Source organism: Amblyomma maculatum, chromosome 9, assembly GCF_055883805.1.
Source record: "Amblyomma maculatum isolate TAMU_Amacu chromosome 9, ASM5588380v1, whole genome shotgun sequence".
NCBI lineage: Eukaryota > Metazoa > Arthropoda > Arachnida > Ixodida > Ixodidae > Amblyomma > Amblyomma maculatum.
Genome location: NC_139352.1, coordinates 1,732,116 through 1,750,817, shown reverse-complemented (window position 1 = coordinate 1,750,817; position 18,702 = coordinate 1,732,116). Strand labels below are relative to the sequence as shown.

Here is an 18,702-nt window from a genome sequence, read left to right as displayed (position 1 = left end):
TATGCGATAGGATATACATGTAGCTCGTTTCGCTGAAAGGGCGCCGTTGCCAAAACGGCCGCCAAATCTGTCGAAAAAAAACGCGCCAGCTATGGCGTCAAGCTTTCAAAAGAGCATTTCAAAATTTTGTAGTGGGTGGTTGCTTAGTTGCGCAGTACTCTGCATCATGTTCATTTGACATTGCTATCACAATGGTTTCTTCTTCAAATATATGGAATATTGATTCACTCTAAAAATAACACATTGCAAAAAATAAAAGACAAAATGGCGCAGTTTCCGACGCCGCAATACCTATGTATATTGTGTAATAATTGCACTTTATTTGCTCAATTTTATAATTTGTGCCGAAGGCAGAAAACAAATAAAAAGCGAGCAGCACTGGTATCAAGAACCAGAAAGGGTGATGGAAAAAACGCGAAGCTGGCAAGGACGCAATTCCTTATGTAGTATTGTCTTGATATCTAAAGTGGGGTTTGTATTGCGATTTTTATCTATGATACGCACAAATCTGCAAAACCTTCGCAGGGTTTTATCGGTTTCCATTTTGGGGTCCAGTTGGGAGAAAGCTCGCCGCGCTAATTGGTTTCATTCAGTTTGCAATGGTGGGTTAGGCCACCCTCACCTTCTTTCTGAGAAAATTGTGCAGCGTTTTATTTTTCTACAAGGCAGGAAAGACTCATTTTGCCCACTCTTGTGCAAATGCGGGTAAGGAATGCCTTACCTGAATTCATTGTTTCTTCATACAATGACAGTGGAAGAGCAGTAACTTTGCTTTGTCGAAAAGTTGTACTTGCTTTCGAAATCTTAAAAGTGCGATATTAACGCGATAGCGTTAAAGCCCCCGTGTCGCAGAAAAGTCGGTGTCGTCGTCGGCGGCCACCGTCCCGCGTCGTCCGGCGTTGGCTGTGAGCGAAAAAAGCCCACAAGCATTAATAAATAAAAACAAGTAGAAAAAATCGCCGACCTGAGGAATCGAACGTGGGCCTCCGGGGTGCGAGACAAGCACGCTAACCACTCCGCCACGCCAGCTTCTTTTTTTCCTTTATTGCCGACTTTGACATTTGAAAGTGAAATCAGAAATACAGTGCATAAAACGCGTAAGCCAGGCTTCGGCAAACACGGATTAAAATTCTCTCAGCGACACCAAAATATCAAGCAAGGTAATCCATTCTGGTGGATCAGGGAGTGCTCGGTAACACTCTCTTAGTGAAATGACACTTTCCGCCACGCCAGCTAGATGGTTTGAAATGAACAAAGGCGCGTCAATTGATTGCGGTGTTGTCTCAGAAATGCCCCTTAGAGAAGTGTATTGTGGCATATAATAATAATTATGAGCATGTAAATTACAGAATTACAGAACACGCAGTTAAGCGAGTGGCAAATTACATTTCCGCTGTACTTCCTCTTCGCTTGGCGTGCACGTAGCGCCATCATGCGTGTGGCGCACGGAATAAGATAGACAGGGCATGGCCTCCGAGATCTTCATCGTGCCGGCCTGGATCGGCTACGATGTTGCCGACGAACTACGACTGAAACTTGAGGCCCGTGCGTTTCGTCAAGGTGGCTGGCTGTGCTTCTACTTCCCGGAAGGATTAATAAATAAAAATGAGTATAGCAAAAAGCGCAGCAAGCAAATGAGTAGATGGTGCGAACGGGGCGCGATAACGCTATCGCGTTTCATGATTAAAGGCGAAGCTTAAGCGTCCTCCCATTTTTCTTCGGAGTTATTAAGTTCAGTGCCACAAAAACAACTGTACAAATACCCACTATATACATTGTTGCCAATACCCAGGTACCAAACAGTGTACTGTGGAGGCCAAGATAATGATGTTTTAAAGAGAGTTAGAGAGAAGAATATTAAGCCCATCGTAAACCCATTCTTTGAACTGCTTGCAAGGATGCTTCCAAGTGAAGTGCGGTTAGAGGTAAAGGTGCCATGGACATCTAACTCTATACCGTGCAAGACATTAGAAACAATAGACCACGGATCTATTGATTGCTAAGATCCAGCCTTCTATAGGGACATTCTGCAACGGACGCTAAGGATGCAACTACTAGCAAAATAGTACGGAATTTCCTTTCTCCCAGTTGAAAATGATAGCAACATTCCCTTTGGTTTGATCATAATTTTCGGGCTCCACAGCAATGGAGAACAGGATGGCTGTTAGCAATGCTAATGTAAACGTCCGCCCAGTCAGGGAGACTTTTATTCAAAGTGGTACGTATTTTTGAATTGTTTACTGCACGTTGCCAGAACCGTTACGAGATTGTTCATTTTAAGAAGTTGTAAACATGCACGTTGAACACGAGATGGTCGGCGAGTTTTATCTAGCGTACTTGCAATGTTCATGCAGGGAATAAAGAAAAAAAAAGACACGTAGTGGCGCAGTGGGCTAACGCAGAGGTCGGCGAATATGCTCCCTTTGGATCAGAGAGGGATTGAAACCCGCTGGGAGCGTGTTTCTTTCTTTCTTTCTTTCTTTCTTTCTTTCTTTCTTTCTTTCTTTCTTTCTTTCTTTCTTTCTTTCTTTCTTTCTTTCTTTCTTCTTTCTTTCTTTCTTTCTTTCTTTCTTTTCTTTTTTTTTTTTTTTTTAGGGGTTGCTCGCAAGAGCCACACCGGCGAAATCCGCAAATGCGGGTGGTTTTCAGTTCTGCAGGGTTATAGAAAATGACTTCAGTGTGTACTGCAGTTGCCTAGTAAGTATTTTCTAAATCAAGTAAGCTGCGAGTCGGCCGTGTTGTGTGCACATTTCTGCTGATCGATATCCGAACAATCGATGATTGCGCAGCAGATTAACTGTTTTTTTTTCTCCGTGGGAATGTCTCTTAGGTAACTCTTCGATCGTTACTGAAGCTGTCTCCGATGCAACGGAGCAACACTGTACACACAGGAGTAGGGACTGGAGTATTGGCGGAAAATAACGTGAACTGGAGCAACCAGTCTGGGTGCTACTGAGTGGTTACTAAAGAAATTAAACTGCAAGTCGGACACTTCGTGCAAAGAAGAGATGATGTTCGCGCCTTGTAGAAAGAGATGGTTCCGTCAGCGGGGCTTGTCGACAAATAACGAAGTCAGCTTCCGCATTACATATATTATTTTGTTTGTCTCATTTCTAGAGCGCAGTTCTTGGCATCTCTCGGAACAACGCATGAGTTTCTGTTCAGTCAAAGCAGCAACAGAAGGTCGTTTTTATCCAACTCTCCTGGTTACACTGCAGTCAGTTATGTATGCGAACTTCGCGACAAGCGACGCTACCAGACGGCGGAGTGGCACTTCTGTAGTTTAGTTTCCGGCAAGGCGATGGCTGACGGGGGGAGGGAAGAAGTCACTGCCAGCGTAAACCCCACGCGTGTTTACAAAAAACATGCACGGAATCCTTTTCGCGTCAGCCGTGGGTCTCTTTTCATTGTCTTTTCTTTTTGGCCATTTTTGACGTGCTCTGAGGAAGACATGAAGCATATGAAGCATAGCAGATGACGACGAATGCGCAAACAGCGTCCTGGAAACAGGCCAATCGTTTGTCATTCAGAGTTCGCGTCTGCCAGTGCACGCTTCAGGAAAAACACTGTCGCGTTTATGTAGAAGCAGAATTTTAGAATGCGTCAACTCAGTTATGCAGGAAGGTTGATTGTTGGTGAGGTGGTAGAGACCTTGTGTGAAGCACTCTGGAGAATGGCGCAGGTGGGCTCTAATCGCGATAGCTGTCTACAACGTTTGCTTTATTGCGGCACGCTGGAAGATCCTTTAGTGATGCAAAATGAGATTCTTTCGGACGTGAATTAATGCAACCGTAGTCATGCGTCTACGTCCTCGCCGACTGAAATATGATCTGTAGTGTGTGGTAGAAGCACTTTGTTGGCGGTTCTAGACAACGTACCAGTCTATACGAGTTAGGGCTCTGTATATTCATATGCTTTTTCTTAATGCGCGCATATATACGGAGAATGATGAGTATAACTATCTTCTTATGACATCACATTACTTGGTGTAATGCAATCAGAGTAATGTGAAGGAGAACCATACGAAGGTGCTCAGCTGACTGCAGCTCTTTATTAACGCGACAGACATAACAACGCAGTGGAAGGATATTAATGCAGCGCAGTATATTAAAATATTACACTGTGCTATGCAGTACGCTGAAGTAACCACCAGCAGATATAACCCAAAGCTAACCCCTGCTCAGCCAGGAGGATCTCCACTTTTTTTACAGTGCAACAGTCGATCAGCAGTTCGAATTCCATGCCTCAATAGCATGGGAAATAGAGCGAAATTTGAAATTTCCTTTGGTTTCGATTGCACTCCTCATCTAAAGGATCTATGAACGTATGCAAAATAGGCATAATGTTTGCTATTTATGAACATTTAGGCTTGCACTGAACCAGTTTTCTCTGCGTAAAGTGGTATATAAGGAAGTGGTAGTTGCTTATTTAAGCCCACGAACTTATGATAAAAGTAAATATATCGTACAGAAGATTTTTAATGCGTATTAGTGTCTCACAAAATACATTATGCCTTTAAAAATAAATATTAAGCTTTACAAAAAACGAACTTTTTCAATTCCGTGGTACTTTGAATAACATTTCTGTGAAAGGGAACTATATTATTGATAATGTAGCAGAAGAAATTACTGCAGATGGGGAAAAAAAGGTGCACAGAAAGCAGTTAATGCAATGTACGTTTTATTTTTGTTTTATGGTAGGAGTGGTATTCGCTATTTTCTTTATCGTGATTCCCTATGCGAAAAACATCAGCCACCACATTCGTTCAGCCTACGAGCGTGTGAGCAATGTATGCCTTGACAAGATTTTAGGGTCGATGTTCAGTTTATCGTACCGTGTGTTCCGCATTTACTGAACCCTTGCGCAAATTTCTTTCGCAGAGATTCGGTGCCCGCCCCCGGAGGTACCGAAGAACGCCACCGTGGTGTATGGAGGCAACGACCGCTCTTCGGCCGAGTCCTTCAAGATCGGCTCGACCGTGCAGTATCGTTGCGTCACCGGCCACATTGTGCAGGGAGAGTCACTTAGGACCTGCCAGGCGACCGGACGCTGGACGGCAGAAGTTCCGCAGTGTGTCTGTGAGTGTTCTGCGTTTATTAAAATTGCTCGGGGCTTCGGTAATACTGCAGTCCAACCCCGAACCACTTTTCTATCGTAATTTTCTATCGTAACTGTTAGAAATGACGCCATATCAATTTGTGTAAGTTTGACTGGCTGCATTTGCTATGCGTGCTGTATTCGCTACCCTGCGTGCAACCGCGTTACACGCAAGTGGCGCGTGTTTGAACAAGATAACCGCGTGTGCCAACAATGATCAGCGTTTTAAGAGCGTTGGCTCTTGCTGTCTACATTTGCCGGTTTCTCGTCTGTTTCTACGTCGCTCCAAGATTCAAAATGGCAGCCAAGTCATTGATGAAAAACAGAGAGAGAGAGAGAGAGAGAGAAAATCTGTCTCCCCTCATTTCACATCCTCTGCTCCTCGCTCCCCCTCCCTCCCTCGTCAACGACTGTTTTATTGTCACGGGGCGCTTTATCAAAATTAAATTGTAGCGCATGACCCCTGCCAGCAGTGCGAATATAACTTACAGTGCTAAGGCCATGCTTTTTGCTCAACATGCAACAATGGTCACGCGTTTGTAAAGGCTTCTGTTGGCAGTAGGATTTCAGGCCCATGTGCAGTTTACTGCTGCATCTGAGCTTGGCTGCTGCATTAAATACGGCGACAATTCAAGTAGATAAAGACACCTGGAAGAAAGTCTACAGAAATGTTTTCGCTTTTCTAGCGGCACCATTTAAAACATTGCATCGAAGATTGTGAGAGTTCTTCTGCGGGAAGTAATTTGGGAAGTCACTTTTACCAATGCTTGTTAAAAAGGAGAAAACAGGCGGTTATACGTCGTGATTATGGGTCCTCGATCTATGCAGAACTTTATAGCAGGTGATGATGGCATCTGTACCATGTACTACCTCATTGTATGTCAGAGCTGCGCTATTTGAAGTAAAAACTGCTATCTTAAAGTCAGAGCAATGCGATTTTAGTCAGAGGTATAGCCCTTAAAGGCTGCATTTTGAGGTGTCGTGGGCACGAAAACACTGCTAATGGAAATGATTTTTTTACTTGGGCTAGAAGAGTTTCAGCTTCGTGTTCAGACTACGCATTCCTCAAACAAAAACGGTCGTCCTGAATCAATAACTGTCGTCAGTCTAAGCTAAAGAACTGACATGGAGCAGTCCAAATAAGATTTTCTTGCCTTTCCTGTGGATCGGCTACGCAAGAAGTTGCATTGGGCAGTTCCGCCACAGAATGCAACGCAATGACGAAACAGCGTTAACAGACGGGATGAGAGGACAGACATATACGCATTTTGTCTCTCTGTGTACTCCTTTCCTTCTGCCAGCGCTATTTCGTCGTTCCGTCTGACATGAACCAAAAGCAGTTTTCTCATTTCACGGGGTACCTGTGATGTCTTTATTCGTTACAAAGCAGCTATGAACATCGTAGAAGAGATCACAAAAGTATGAAATCTCATTACTGTGGCGAAGTATTTTTAAAACACCGCGAAACGTATGGGGGTGTGAGTTGGGAGGGCGATCTAATGAAAAGCATGTAAACACAATAACACCGATGTTTGGGCCAGTTGGTAATGATCCATATTAAAACCCATTCGCAGCACGAATAAAACAACGACAGGAAGAAAACACACACGACAGGATGAATGCAGCATTTGTCCTGTCGTGTGTTTTCTTCCTGTCGTTGTTTTATTCGTGCTGCGAATGGGTTTTAATATGTAAACACAACTTACCGCAACATTTTTCTCGTTTTGCAGAGAACCAGAAGTGGTGGCCGGTCGTTAAACGTTGGCTAGCATTTTGGAGAAATGTATGGCAAAGTATGCTGCGTCATTTCGGAGGCAATATACTTTTAAAACTCCCCAAATAATCTGTGTTGTGAATCCGGACACCCCCAAAGAGAAAGCTGGGTATAGCGAATCGCACAGTTTTGTTTATAGTCTGATATGCTGCAGCATGTTTAAGTTAGCTTAATAATACTGTCGCTCAAGTGATACAGCCTAGACAGAATTACATTTAAAAAGCAGCTGTCAAACGCCGTACTATAATACGGAACGAACGAGAATCGCGCATCGCAGCAGACGACGGCGCAGCCGCCTCCAAGTTCGGAGCGTCTGCCAGCGACGGCGCCGGTGGTGCATGGTCGTCTGCAATTGTCCGCAGTCAGTTTATCGGGCTGTGAAGAGGCCTGTAAATCGTCAGACTTTCAGTGCTTGCAAGGGAATTCAGTGTGTGATGCAGTAATGTCGGACTACGTGAAAAGCTTGTCGGAATCGGATCAACAGCGCTACAATGAAAAGCTGTACACTGACAGCGTTGTGCACCCGGGCTCATTTGCTACGTCTGAAACACATATGGAAGTCGTCCAGGCTGACGCGGGTGCTCTTACACTATTGGACATGGCAAACATTGTAGTGTATGTGATTTTTTCTCCGAGTCGCTTCACTGCAGAGGCCGCCTAGGCATACAAGTCCCTGGAGGCATACAATTATTTTGAATCAGGTGGATGCGCGCAAGGTGATCAACAGGCATATATGCTGGCTAAATATTTTTCATTTATTTTCTTTTCCCCCGTGGTATCGCTATGGCTGTCGTATATCAGTCTGCGCTTTCTGTGCGGTTTCCTGATCTTATTTTTTTCCCGTACGGCGCAGGCCAAGCAGCGCGCGAGCAGACGTCGGAATATAGAGCCTGTCAAAATGCTTGCTTACGACTTGCTCACCGCATGCATTTATTGCGACGCAACTACATATTCATTAATTCTAGTACTTACCGTCTATTTAGCCACAATCGATGTTTTCAGTACGCAGTGACGTCGTGCCCGTTATTTTGCGTTTTTTTCTCTCTCAATTTACAAAATAAACCATGTCTCGACGGCATCATTACTGCCTTACGCGACTCGTGCAAACCGCCAGCCCTTGCAATGTTTTATTTTTTTTTACGTCTGCCATACAACACGATGTCGGGGCATGGTACAAGACGTTCACCAAAAAAATAAATAAAAAAAAACACGCGAAACGCCGCTTGGGCAACTCGTTTCCTAGACGTGGGGGTTAGTCAGGAAACGACACACATATTTATTGATAAATATGCTTTACAGAGATGTCAAACTCGAAATGTTGTGTACGTATATTCGTGGCCTTAAAATAATGCACCAGCTCTTAACAAACGACTGCTTTCGCAGACGCAAAAGTCAGCTTCTTCGCGAACCGTTCTTTACATATATGATTCTATACAACGAACTGTTTTAAAAGTAGCTGCCACCGCTATGATGCAGCATACTTAGTCACACACTTCTTTAAAGCGCTGGACAACGTTTAACGACCGGCTGCCGCTTCAGGTGCTCTGCGAAACGAGAAAAATGTTGCAGCAAGTTGTGTTTACATATGTTTCTATGGGTCGCCTTCCCAACTCGCACCCCCATACGTTTCGCGGTGTTTTAAAAATACTTCGCCTCAGTAATGAGATTTCATATTTTCACTATTTGTTCTAGGATGCTCATGGTTGCTCTGTGCGGAATAACGACATCAAAGTGCCCCGTGAAATGAGAAAACTGCTTTGAAATCTTTCGGTTCTATGTATTTCTATAGCCACTAACCCTACTTTTCACCCCCAGTCGGCCCAGCCTGGCGCCAGAAGTGCCGCCGCATCGTGCTTACGACACAGATCGGTCTATAGAACTGCGTAATGATATCAACTCAATTCTTCATGGCGGCGACAAAAGCAGTCCCATTGAAAGCTATTCAGATAAGAAGTAAATGCTACGGATACGGAATAAATGATATGGCCGGTGTCCTCTTCGATGAAATTCAATAGTATGCGCAATTTGACCTTTATATGGAACGCCATGTTCTTCACTGTTGCTTTTACATTCGTTAGGGTGAACTCTAAAATGAATAGGAAAACCAGTGCACAGCCCACATTCCGTAACTCGACTAGCACAAGCAGTCATTCGATTATGATAATACTGAAAATGTGATGATGATGTATTTTATAGGGGGGCAATGGCAACTGTGGCGAATAAGTGCCAGACACGAGATCAATTGCCTGCGCAGTAACATGCATCCGCAACGAAGTGCGGCCTACATCGAAGGTACTGGGACTACGATTACTTCCATACATTAAAACGGGAGTATGCACGTCTCGACTCAAATCAGTATTGGACGGTTGCAACAGGTGGTGAAATATAAAGCGTAGAGCTTCCTAGCATCGAGCGCGCATTCGTTGCCTGGCGGCACCGACAAACTCTCGCCGGAAATGATTCTCAATTTCGAACGGGCCTTCTCCTCCTTACCAGCGAGGCAGTTGGCATGGCTGCTTGGTAGGTAAACTTTCGGCGCCGAAATTAAAGCAAATAAATTTGTAACAATATATTCCTTACCCTGAAAGGTAGGTGCTAGTTGGGATGTATTCGGTGAATAAGCGAACAATAGCCGGGTTCAAATAAATGCATTACAGCACGAATGTGCACTGCGAAGGTTAAGCACACGATTCTTTGTGCGTGGTAATGTGAAATGCATAGAGAGGTGGGGAAAATTACTCCGCCACAAAGACCGTGATCGTGTGCCTAAAATTGCTTCTGCATAAACCTATTTTTCATAAGAAAATCCATGGTTGGTAAGGCCTGCAGTCTACGCCTGCAGTATTCCCAGGTCCAAAGCCGGGTTTTTGTTATTGTATACGTCTTTCTATATAGCTACCTTTCATACACAGCCATTGCATCGAATAGGCAGGTATTCCAGAAAATTTCCATAACCACTTTCCGTATTCATTCATGGAAGCCGGGTAAAATGTTGTTATCGTCAGTGCAGCTCTCCATCAGTGCACGCCAACATCAATCTTTATCTTGCGATTCGGCGCACGCCTCCTCAGTCGCTTGTTCTCATCCGAAAGGTAATACATGAGGGAAAAGTGAAGCCTGTGAATGAAATAGAAAACAACAGCACATATCCCAGCAAACTTCTCGCCGAATCATTCATGTGTTCGTACAGGAACGAAGTTTGTCCTAGTCCAGTCTTAAAATGCGCATAGATTTAGAAGATGGACTCTGTCTGCTTTTCGCGAAGGCCTTTGGATGCTTTTTTGTGTGCGAAGCCGGCTCGAAATAAATATAGAAATTCAACAGCAAAGGGGATGATAGGCAACAACACCGGGCAAACACCATGATCGTATGATAAGTACACCTGGAAATTTGAACATGCATTTTAATATCATAACAAATAGCAGAGGTCGCCATTATGTTTTTCAACAAGTGTATGTAAGGGTCCGTTTTCTATAAAGGAAGGCGAAAAGCATATTTCGTGTTTGAATCTCAAACAGTAACTTAAAAAGCGGCGTGGCGTTTTTCAGCCTCTTCTTTTATACACCAAAGCTAGCACTGTATACACAAACCTTTGTCATATTGATGAAAAACCGGCCCTCCTGCTAAAGTATAGTTTATTCATTTAAGACTATTTAGATGTGATAATATCAAAGCATTACTGCTGCTTATCGTTATATCAATTCCTCGTCCTCCCCACGTTTGTACCGTTTCGCTACTGCTTCTCGTTGGCGTACCTCTGCTTCCTCTCTCAACTCCTGGTGCTGCACAATACATTACATACACGATAGAGAATGCACGAAAAAAATTAGCTGTGGTTTCACTCCGTTTAATCACAGTTGACTTGCGATAGCAACGACGGAAGCTTCTTTTGGCTGCTACATTAATCCCCTATGACGCCCTATCAGTGTAAGGTGCTACATGATTAGGGACACTTAAGCTCATCCTTTAAGGTTATGACGCGTGAGCGTAAGCTAGCAGCCCACATATAAAGTCAGGCTTCAACCAAGCCGTATGGACGTGCCTGTGTGTCGTAGGGGTTACGAGAATGCAAACGGTTGTGGCAGGCTGTTTCTGATATCACCCTCTCATATGAAAGGAGCGACTCGAGTTGGCAGCTCCTGCCCGTGGCATAGGCGTGAATTCAAATGTCATGGTAGGCTGATGTTTTACGAGGAGACCGTAGCTTCGCCTCTTCACATTGTAGCTGCGGCCACCCGAGGTCTCGCTTTAGCTGTCGTAGTATTGCTTTCGCAATAAAAACAATGAGTGGTGCTGCTTAGGGATAACTAAGCAACGCCAGTAGTTCAGAGAGTCTTGTCACGCCCGCACGCAAGCTTTACTCTTCTTGGTGGCGCTATTGTCGCATCTCCTCAGCTTCTCTATTCTCCGTCAGCATGTCATCGGGCACGTTGAAGACTTGCACGCAAAGCACAGTACTTGGACGATGAAGCACAGCCGCGTCTCTACATGCCAGTAGCGAAGCTCTGCTCGCGTGCCTTGTCGCTGCATTCGTACTGGTGGAGACGCCGGCCCGCAGACCAAGCCAATGTGTACGGATCCTTTTTCTATCAGTGACATGTGAATGCACAGACATGCGCGTAGGAGGATTCTTGGGCTCGCTATTCAGGCGGTAACCGTAACTCACGCCACCACTCACCTCGGACGCATGCTTCGACCCGCCGCACTTCTTCCTTTCCGCATGCGCCCGCCGACTTCGTATTGCTGCCGACGACAGCTGGGTTTTTGTTCAATGTCAGTGGCTTCGCCGAACGCCAACAAGTTTTAAAAAAAATGGGGATTGTAAAGATTTCATTTTTAGTGAGACCGACGAAGCAAATCTCACGGAGCAAACAACATTGCGTGGCCTGCGCTGACCATTTCTAGATTAGTTCGCAGCGGCGCCGCCACAGCGCTGCTTAAATTACCTGAAATGTCAAATGAAGGGGCCGGCGCAAAAGGATCAAACAATTGTATAATTTTTTTTTGGCCCACACTTCACGCAAAAATGACTGCAGCTGATTGCACGCGGTCAAGACGAAGTGGTGTTCACATTGATTCGCCCTTCATGCTCATTTAAGCCTTGCCGCCACATCCAATAAGAAATGGTGTTGCCCGATGGGACGTGACTCTTGCGCACGCTTATTCTTGGCGATCGTGCACATGGTTCTCCTTCCGGTCACGCACGCCACCGACTCGACAGTACTCATAAGCTTGTGAAACAGCGGTCGCTGTTGTAAAAAATAAAAGAAAAAGCTAACTGTACTTTGTTCTACCGAAACGCCGCAGTCATTGTTTAAATTCTAAGGGGCGTCAGCTGACAAAGTGCGAAATTCACCGAACCGTTTTGATCGAATATTTACGGGAATTCCCCAAGGTGGTGAGGATTTTTCACAAAGGGTAATTATATCATTTGACAGCACCCAAGCGCAGTCATACGGCTACAAAGGAAAGCTGTACAGCTTTATCAGAACCTTCATCATTAAAGAAAATTTCGTCCTGGTCCGGGGATTGAACCCGGAACCGCCGCCTTTCCGGGGCAGTCGCTCTGCGAACGGAACTAACCAAAACTTTTTTTTTTGTCTTTATTATCTTTACTTCACAAACACTACAGGTTTGCCGACTTTTTAAAAATCAGCAGGTTTACATGCAAAACCTCTAATTATAAAACATTCAAATTGATCATTATTGATCAATTCGCTCTCACCCTATTCTCTGAACGGCTGACTGTCCTGGCTAGCTCATTTTTCAATGTATTCGAAAAAATCAACTAGCCACGATGGTCAGCCGACCAAATTGTAGGACGAGAGCGAATTGATCAATAACTTGAAGTGGGAATGATGCTGATGGAATATTTAGGAGATATATGTCATATTTCGGGGATAAATATTTGATCAACACTTTTGTGCTGAGAGCATTTAGAGTTTGTACAATATTTAAATAAGGACACATGTCATGGCCTTGTTTCATACGCTCGTTTTTTTTTGTTTTTTTTTTGGTAGCTTGTTTTCGTGCTACTTGAGCAGTGCGCAAATGTTTCATGAGGTACACGCGAATACTCGAACAGGCTAAGAAAAAATAAGACCTGTACAATGCGCGATGGCGGGAGGTCAAGGTTGCTACCAAGTGTTTGGTTCCATGTATCGTAAATATCGCCTCTGATCTATTTTATACCTTCCTTTCATATTGGGTGCTTCCTTGAAACTTTCTTGAGTACTTTAACCCTCTATCCCCTTGCTTACTTCCCTATCGTCCACTCTGCTTATTTGTGCAAATTTTGGCACCCAGGTTTCAACTTTTAATGCTGTTTGCTTGATTCTCGTTTGGGCATTGATAGTCGCAGCATGGTCCCCGTAGTCGCAACGACGGTTCGTTGGCGCCTAATTAAATGCACGCGCACGCGGTCATCTGCACAGCGTGCGACTGCCTGCGGTTCATCGGCTTAACTCCCTACCTTCCTTGGATGTTTCCACCTTACTCCGGCTTCAAAGTCTATTCTCCCGAGAGTTTGCAACACATCGGCGTGCGCGCTTTTTTGCGATTCTAGTTACTTGAAAGTTGCTCCTTGTTTTCCGCTCCAGTCGCATACAAACCCGCGTGGATATATTGAGAAAGAATATTTTAAAAAAATGGAGATATCCGAAAGAAGCGGTAAAACATCAAAGCAGCCAATCTTCGTTTATGTAGGGAAGGGCTGGCGTGGGAGGTAATGTACAGGAAAATGCACGAAGAAAAACTGCTCCAACAGAAAGTTCTCTTTCAGCAACTTGAAACTGCGCGCCCTCAGCTGCTCTTTTGGCTTCCTGATCAGGTGTATCTAATTAGCATTTTTTTAATGAGGCTGCAGGTCGTAGCGAACAATCGCTAAAGTTCTACGGCACCGCGATTCTAGTTAGAAAAGAAAACAACAACTACTTAGGGAATCGACTAAGTGAACTAGTAAAACTGCGCGAAAAAGACGGGACGTAAGAAACACAAAGCACAAACTTGTTTGTGCCTGTGTGTTTCTTACGTCCCGTCTTTTTCGCGCAGTTTTACTCGTTCAGTTAGTGTGAACCAACTAGCCCTTCAAAGTGTATTACTTCGGAATCGACTAGCAGTTACCTTTAGATGCAACGATCATTTCCTCGATGTATTTGTTAAACGAGAGGCGCCCTTGTCTCATAAACTGCCGCACAAAGGACCTATTGGGCAATTTTATTTTGCAAAATTACTGCAACTAGCCGATAGTTATGTTTATTCATACAACAAAAAAACATTAAAATATAGTAATCAATCAGCTAACTCCATTGACCGCGCAAAGCACAATATTCTAGTCGCTGAGAAATGCTAGAAACGAATTTCATAAAGGCGTAACTTTTAAACTGCGTAGTTGGAATATTGACTTTAGCTTCTTCTTTAAAGCCAATTTCATACGTGGTTAGGTTTGCCTGCTTGAAGATAACGGAACCTTTCTGATTAAGCACGAATCAATAAACTAGCACGTGAATAGAAACTAACACCGAAAGCTGCATAAAAGTTTCAATTGATCAATCTTTTTACCTTAAAGTTCTAGAAACAGAAAATTGGTGGATGAGAAGTAGTCGTGTGTTGACTAACGGTACATCATGCGTAATAAAATGAACAAAAAGCCTTTTTAAAAACGCCTTTAACTACTGTGTGAGTCCCTTCAAGTAGTGCTATGTTCAGCGGATATTTCTACTTTGACGCATGCACTCAATTCTGCTTACCAACCGCAAAATGCGCCCGGTCGTCAATAATGCCATGCCTAAGGAAAATAAAAATCCCAGGTGATTTCTGGAGTTAGCTGACTCGCGGTGAATGAAAAACGAGGGAATGAGGAAATTTTGTACACGAAAACAATTAGGGGGATGCGCATGCCTGTCCTTTAGAGCAGACGCAGAAGAGCCTTCTGATTCCACGATTCTTTGCTCTTTTTTTTTTGCTATATATTGTAAATTGGTTTATTGGAAAAGGCGCTTTATTCGTCACACTTTCCCAGTGCACATCAGATTTTCGCGCAAGGGAATGAAGGAAGATGGAAGTGAAAGCGGAATGGAAGAGGTGCCGTAGTGGAGGGCTACGGAGTAATTTCGACCACCTGGGGATATTTAGCGTGCACTGACATCGCACAACACACGGATGCCTCTCAGGTCTTTTTTTTTTTTTTTGTACAAAAGAAGGCGACATATCTTCCTCACGTCTCGGTGGACACCTGTACCTACAATTTGTTTGGCTTAGTTTAAGGGGTTTAACGTCAGAAGCGACTGAGGTTATGAGAGACGCCGTAGTGGAGTGCCGTGGAAATTTCGATCACCTGGGATTCTTTAACTTACACTGACATCACACAGTACGCGGGCGCCTAGATTTTTGCTCCCATCGAAAGTGGCCGCCGCGGCCGGGATTCGATCCCACATCCTTGGCCACAGTAGTCAAGCGCCCTGACCACTGCGCCCCACACCGGGAATTTACAATGCGGTGTGCCACATATGTCGTCGGTTCAAATACCTGTTTAACACTAACCTCCAACTTGATTGCAGGCGGCTGCTAAATGAGAAGCTAAATGCTGTCACAGCCACCTTAATGACGCAATAAGAGCAGTCGCGTCGCAATTTTTAAAGCGATAATCTTTAAAGGATAATGCTCGCGGATCGTGTTCGTCCGTCCGTCCGCTTTCGTTACGTGGGAGGCGGCAGCTGGCAGTTGACATGTCCGAGCAGTAACTGGACGTAGAGCCTCCTGACATACGTTTGGCTGGAGATGCCAACTCAGGGCTCTCCTTTCATATGGGGGGTGATATAGGAATCAGCCTCCCAAGACTTGCATTCACGTTATCCCCACGCTCATACGGCTCGGTTGAAGCGTGGCTTTACATGTGGGCTAGTAGCTTACACTGTCGCGTCATCGCGAGAGTGGGATTAAAAACAGAGAGGAAGAGGGCCTGACCACCGCTCGATAGAGGCTTTCGTCTCATCGCAGTTTAGTCATCTAAAGTGCCCCCTAGAATTTTTATTGCAGAAGCAATACTACTTTCACTTTTCAGCCCTTCGCGTAGCGAGGCTGTAGGTACCATTGATCTTTGATGGAGGCGAAACGAAGATGCATCCGTGTGCTGTGCGATGTCAGCGCACGTTAAAGATCCCCAGGTGGTCGAAATTACTCCGTAGCCCTCCACTACGGCTCCTCTTTCTCTCTTTCCACTTTCACTCCCACCTTCCTCCCTTCCCTTACGGCGCGGTTGCGGTGTCCACAGAAAACAAGTGAGACAGTTACCGTGCCTTTCCCTTCCTATAAATAAATCAGTAGCGTGACCTTTGGCGCGCCGCCAAGCACAGCTGCGCAAAAACAGTCGGCGGGACGTCATCCCATCTGCCGCAAAAACAGGGGCCCCAACCAACATCTAGGAGGTGTTGCCCCAACTCGCGCCTAGGGGACAGGTAGGTCACCGCCGTTTGCGGCGGGGGCTAGCCTGCCACATAATTTTTATCTGTTGTAGGCCGTCACTGCACCCGCCACCGTTTCGGTGGTGGACGACGGCTGATGTTGCGGCACGCGTTTTTATCTCCCTCTCCCTTTCCTTTGTTTATTTTCCTTCTGTTTGCACGAGGCAGCGAAGGTGGCTCAGCTACAGAGCCAGTAGCAGGCCCGTGCATTTTCTTTTCCTTCTTCCTACAGCCACAACAAAAACAACAACTACTTGCGAGGCGATAGCTACCAACCTCGGCCTAACTCCCGCTCCTTCCACGAGGGGCGCTACAGCGGGAGTGACGTCATCGCATCTGCGGAAAAAACAGGGTGATGGTGGTAAAAACATTTAATGCCAATGATATGAATAGTGGGGGCGAAGCCCCCTACATGGCACTTGTGTGCTCCCTCAATGTGAGGAGGGCACCCTTACAAAGCGAAGGATAGCCCTTGGAGCGCTATCCTTCTCATAGCACTGGAGATGATCCGGCGCTGGTCTTGAGCAGAAGTGCTGGTCAGTAGAGTTTCCCAGTAAGACTCCGCTACGGTCGGTGATGGGGGATGAGGGAAGGTGGGGCATGTGAGGAGGGTGTGTAGGAAATCTCCTGGTTTGCCGCAAAGTTTGCATGAGGAGGGAAATTGGTCTGGGTATCTGGCATGTAGTAGTATGGGGTATGGAGCAGTGCGAGTTTGTAGTCGTCGCCAGTGTGCGGCCTGCGCTATGGTAAGGGCCGGGGCTGGGGGTGCGTATTCTCTTCGTTTGTCCCGGTAATATGAGAGAATATCGCGGAAGGAGAGCAGACGCTCCTCGGCCTGTAGAAGGGGCTCATCTCCTCCTGCCCGGAATGTGAGACCTCGGGCTAGAGAATGAGCCTCTTCGTTGCCAGAGAGGCCGGCATGTGCTGGCGTCCAGATAAGGGTTACAGGGTGCCGGGGCTGCCAGAAGCGTAGTAAGCGAGCAGCGGTGCCAGATATGTAGCCATTGGCATAGTTGAGAATGGCAGATTTGGAGTCAGAGATAATTATGTTGGCAGATGTAGAGGTCAGAGCAAGCGCGATGGCTGCCTCTTCTGCCTCTATGGCCGAATTGGTGATGATTGAGCTGCAGGTTAGAAGTTTTGCTTGATTGTCGGCTACCGCCAGGGCCATACGGCGGCCTGACGTATATTCCGCTGCGTCCACATAGACCACCGCATGGTCCTCGCTATACTGTTTGTGGAGGACCCACGCCCTTGCTATTCTGCGGTTCCCATCTCGCTCAGGGTGCATGTTCTTGGGGAGGGGGGGTATATTGAGGTTAGAGCTGAAGATAGAAGAAAGGGGGACGCCCTTGGTAGTGTGTGTAATTGGGTTTAGGTTTAATTTGGATAATAGAGCGCGGCCAGCCTCTGAGTTCGATAGACGGTATATTTGTGCCGTAAAGGTGGCTTCTGTAAGTTCCTCAAAGGTGTTGTGGACGCCGAGTTTGAGAAGCCGATCGTTGGATGTGCTGGGGGGAAGGCGTAGAGCCATCTTCGTGCAACTCCGCAGGAGCGAGTTTACCCGGTCTCTCTCCTTCTGTCGGAGGGGTAGGTATGGAAGGGCATATACGGTGCGGCTTATGATGTAAGCCTAGGTGAGGCGAAGGGTGTTTCGCTCGCGTGGCCAGCCCGGCGGTTCGCTATGCGGCGAATCAGTCGGGTGGCCTGTTGAGCGTGTGTTTGAAGAGCCTTTATGACTTCTCCGTGCGCGCCATGGGAGTGGAGCATTAGCCCTAGCACTCGGATAAAACAGGGGCCCCAACTCGCGCCGTCGGCTCGCGAGGCGGTAGCTACTAACCGCGGCTTAACTCCCGCTCTCTCTTCGTGGGGGGGAGCCGCGGGGGGGGGGGGTGGGATGTCATACAGGAGGATAAATTCGGGCCCCGGCTCGCGGTATCAACCAGATGTTGCGATGTCGCTTACGGCCAAGGCAATTCGTCAGAATGCCAAGAGGAATGAAAAGCGAGCTACCGAGATGGAAGAAGAACAAAAGCGACTTTATAAGCGGCGTTCCAACTATGCAGCTCGCCGGCGACGTACAATCTCTTCTTCTACTACGGAAACAACAACCGAAGAGTTGGATTTGATGAGTCTGCTCAAAAACAAGGGCGACGAGACCCAAGACGACGCAGTACCTCTTTGTAGTGCTACCAGTGTAGAACGTTGGAACGCGAGCAAACGGCAGCGACGTGCTCAAGAAACCCCGGAACAGCGACAGGAGCGGCTCGACAAGGAACGTGCGTTTCGAGACCGGTAAAAGAAAAACCGAAGAAAACGGCGTGCCGAAGAGACACCCCAGCAGAGAAAGGAGCGTTTGAAGAAAAGACG

The 18,702-nt window shown here is 46.0% G+C and overlaps 1 protein-coding gene across 1 annotated transcript in view; it reads left to right on the top strand.

Moving 5' to 3' along the window:
• Positions 1–18,702, top strand: part of LOC146178096 (P-selectin-like) — a 342,299-nt gene that overhangs the window by 306,951 nt on the left and 16,646 nt on the right. The window contains exon 16 of the mRNA XM_084577931.1: positions 4,881–5,078. Within this exon, the coding sequence (XP_084434057.1) occupies positions 4,881–5,078 (198 nt within the window). The remainder of the gene's footprint in view (positions 1–4,880; positions 5,079–18,702) is intronic.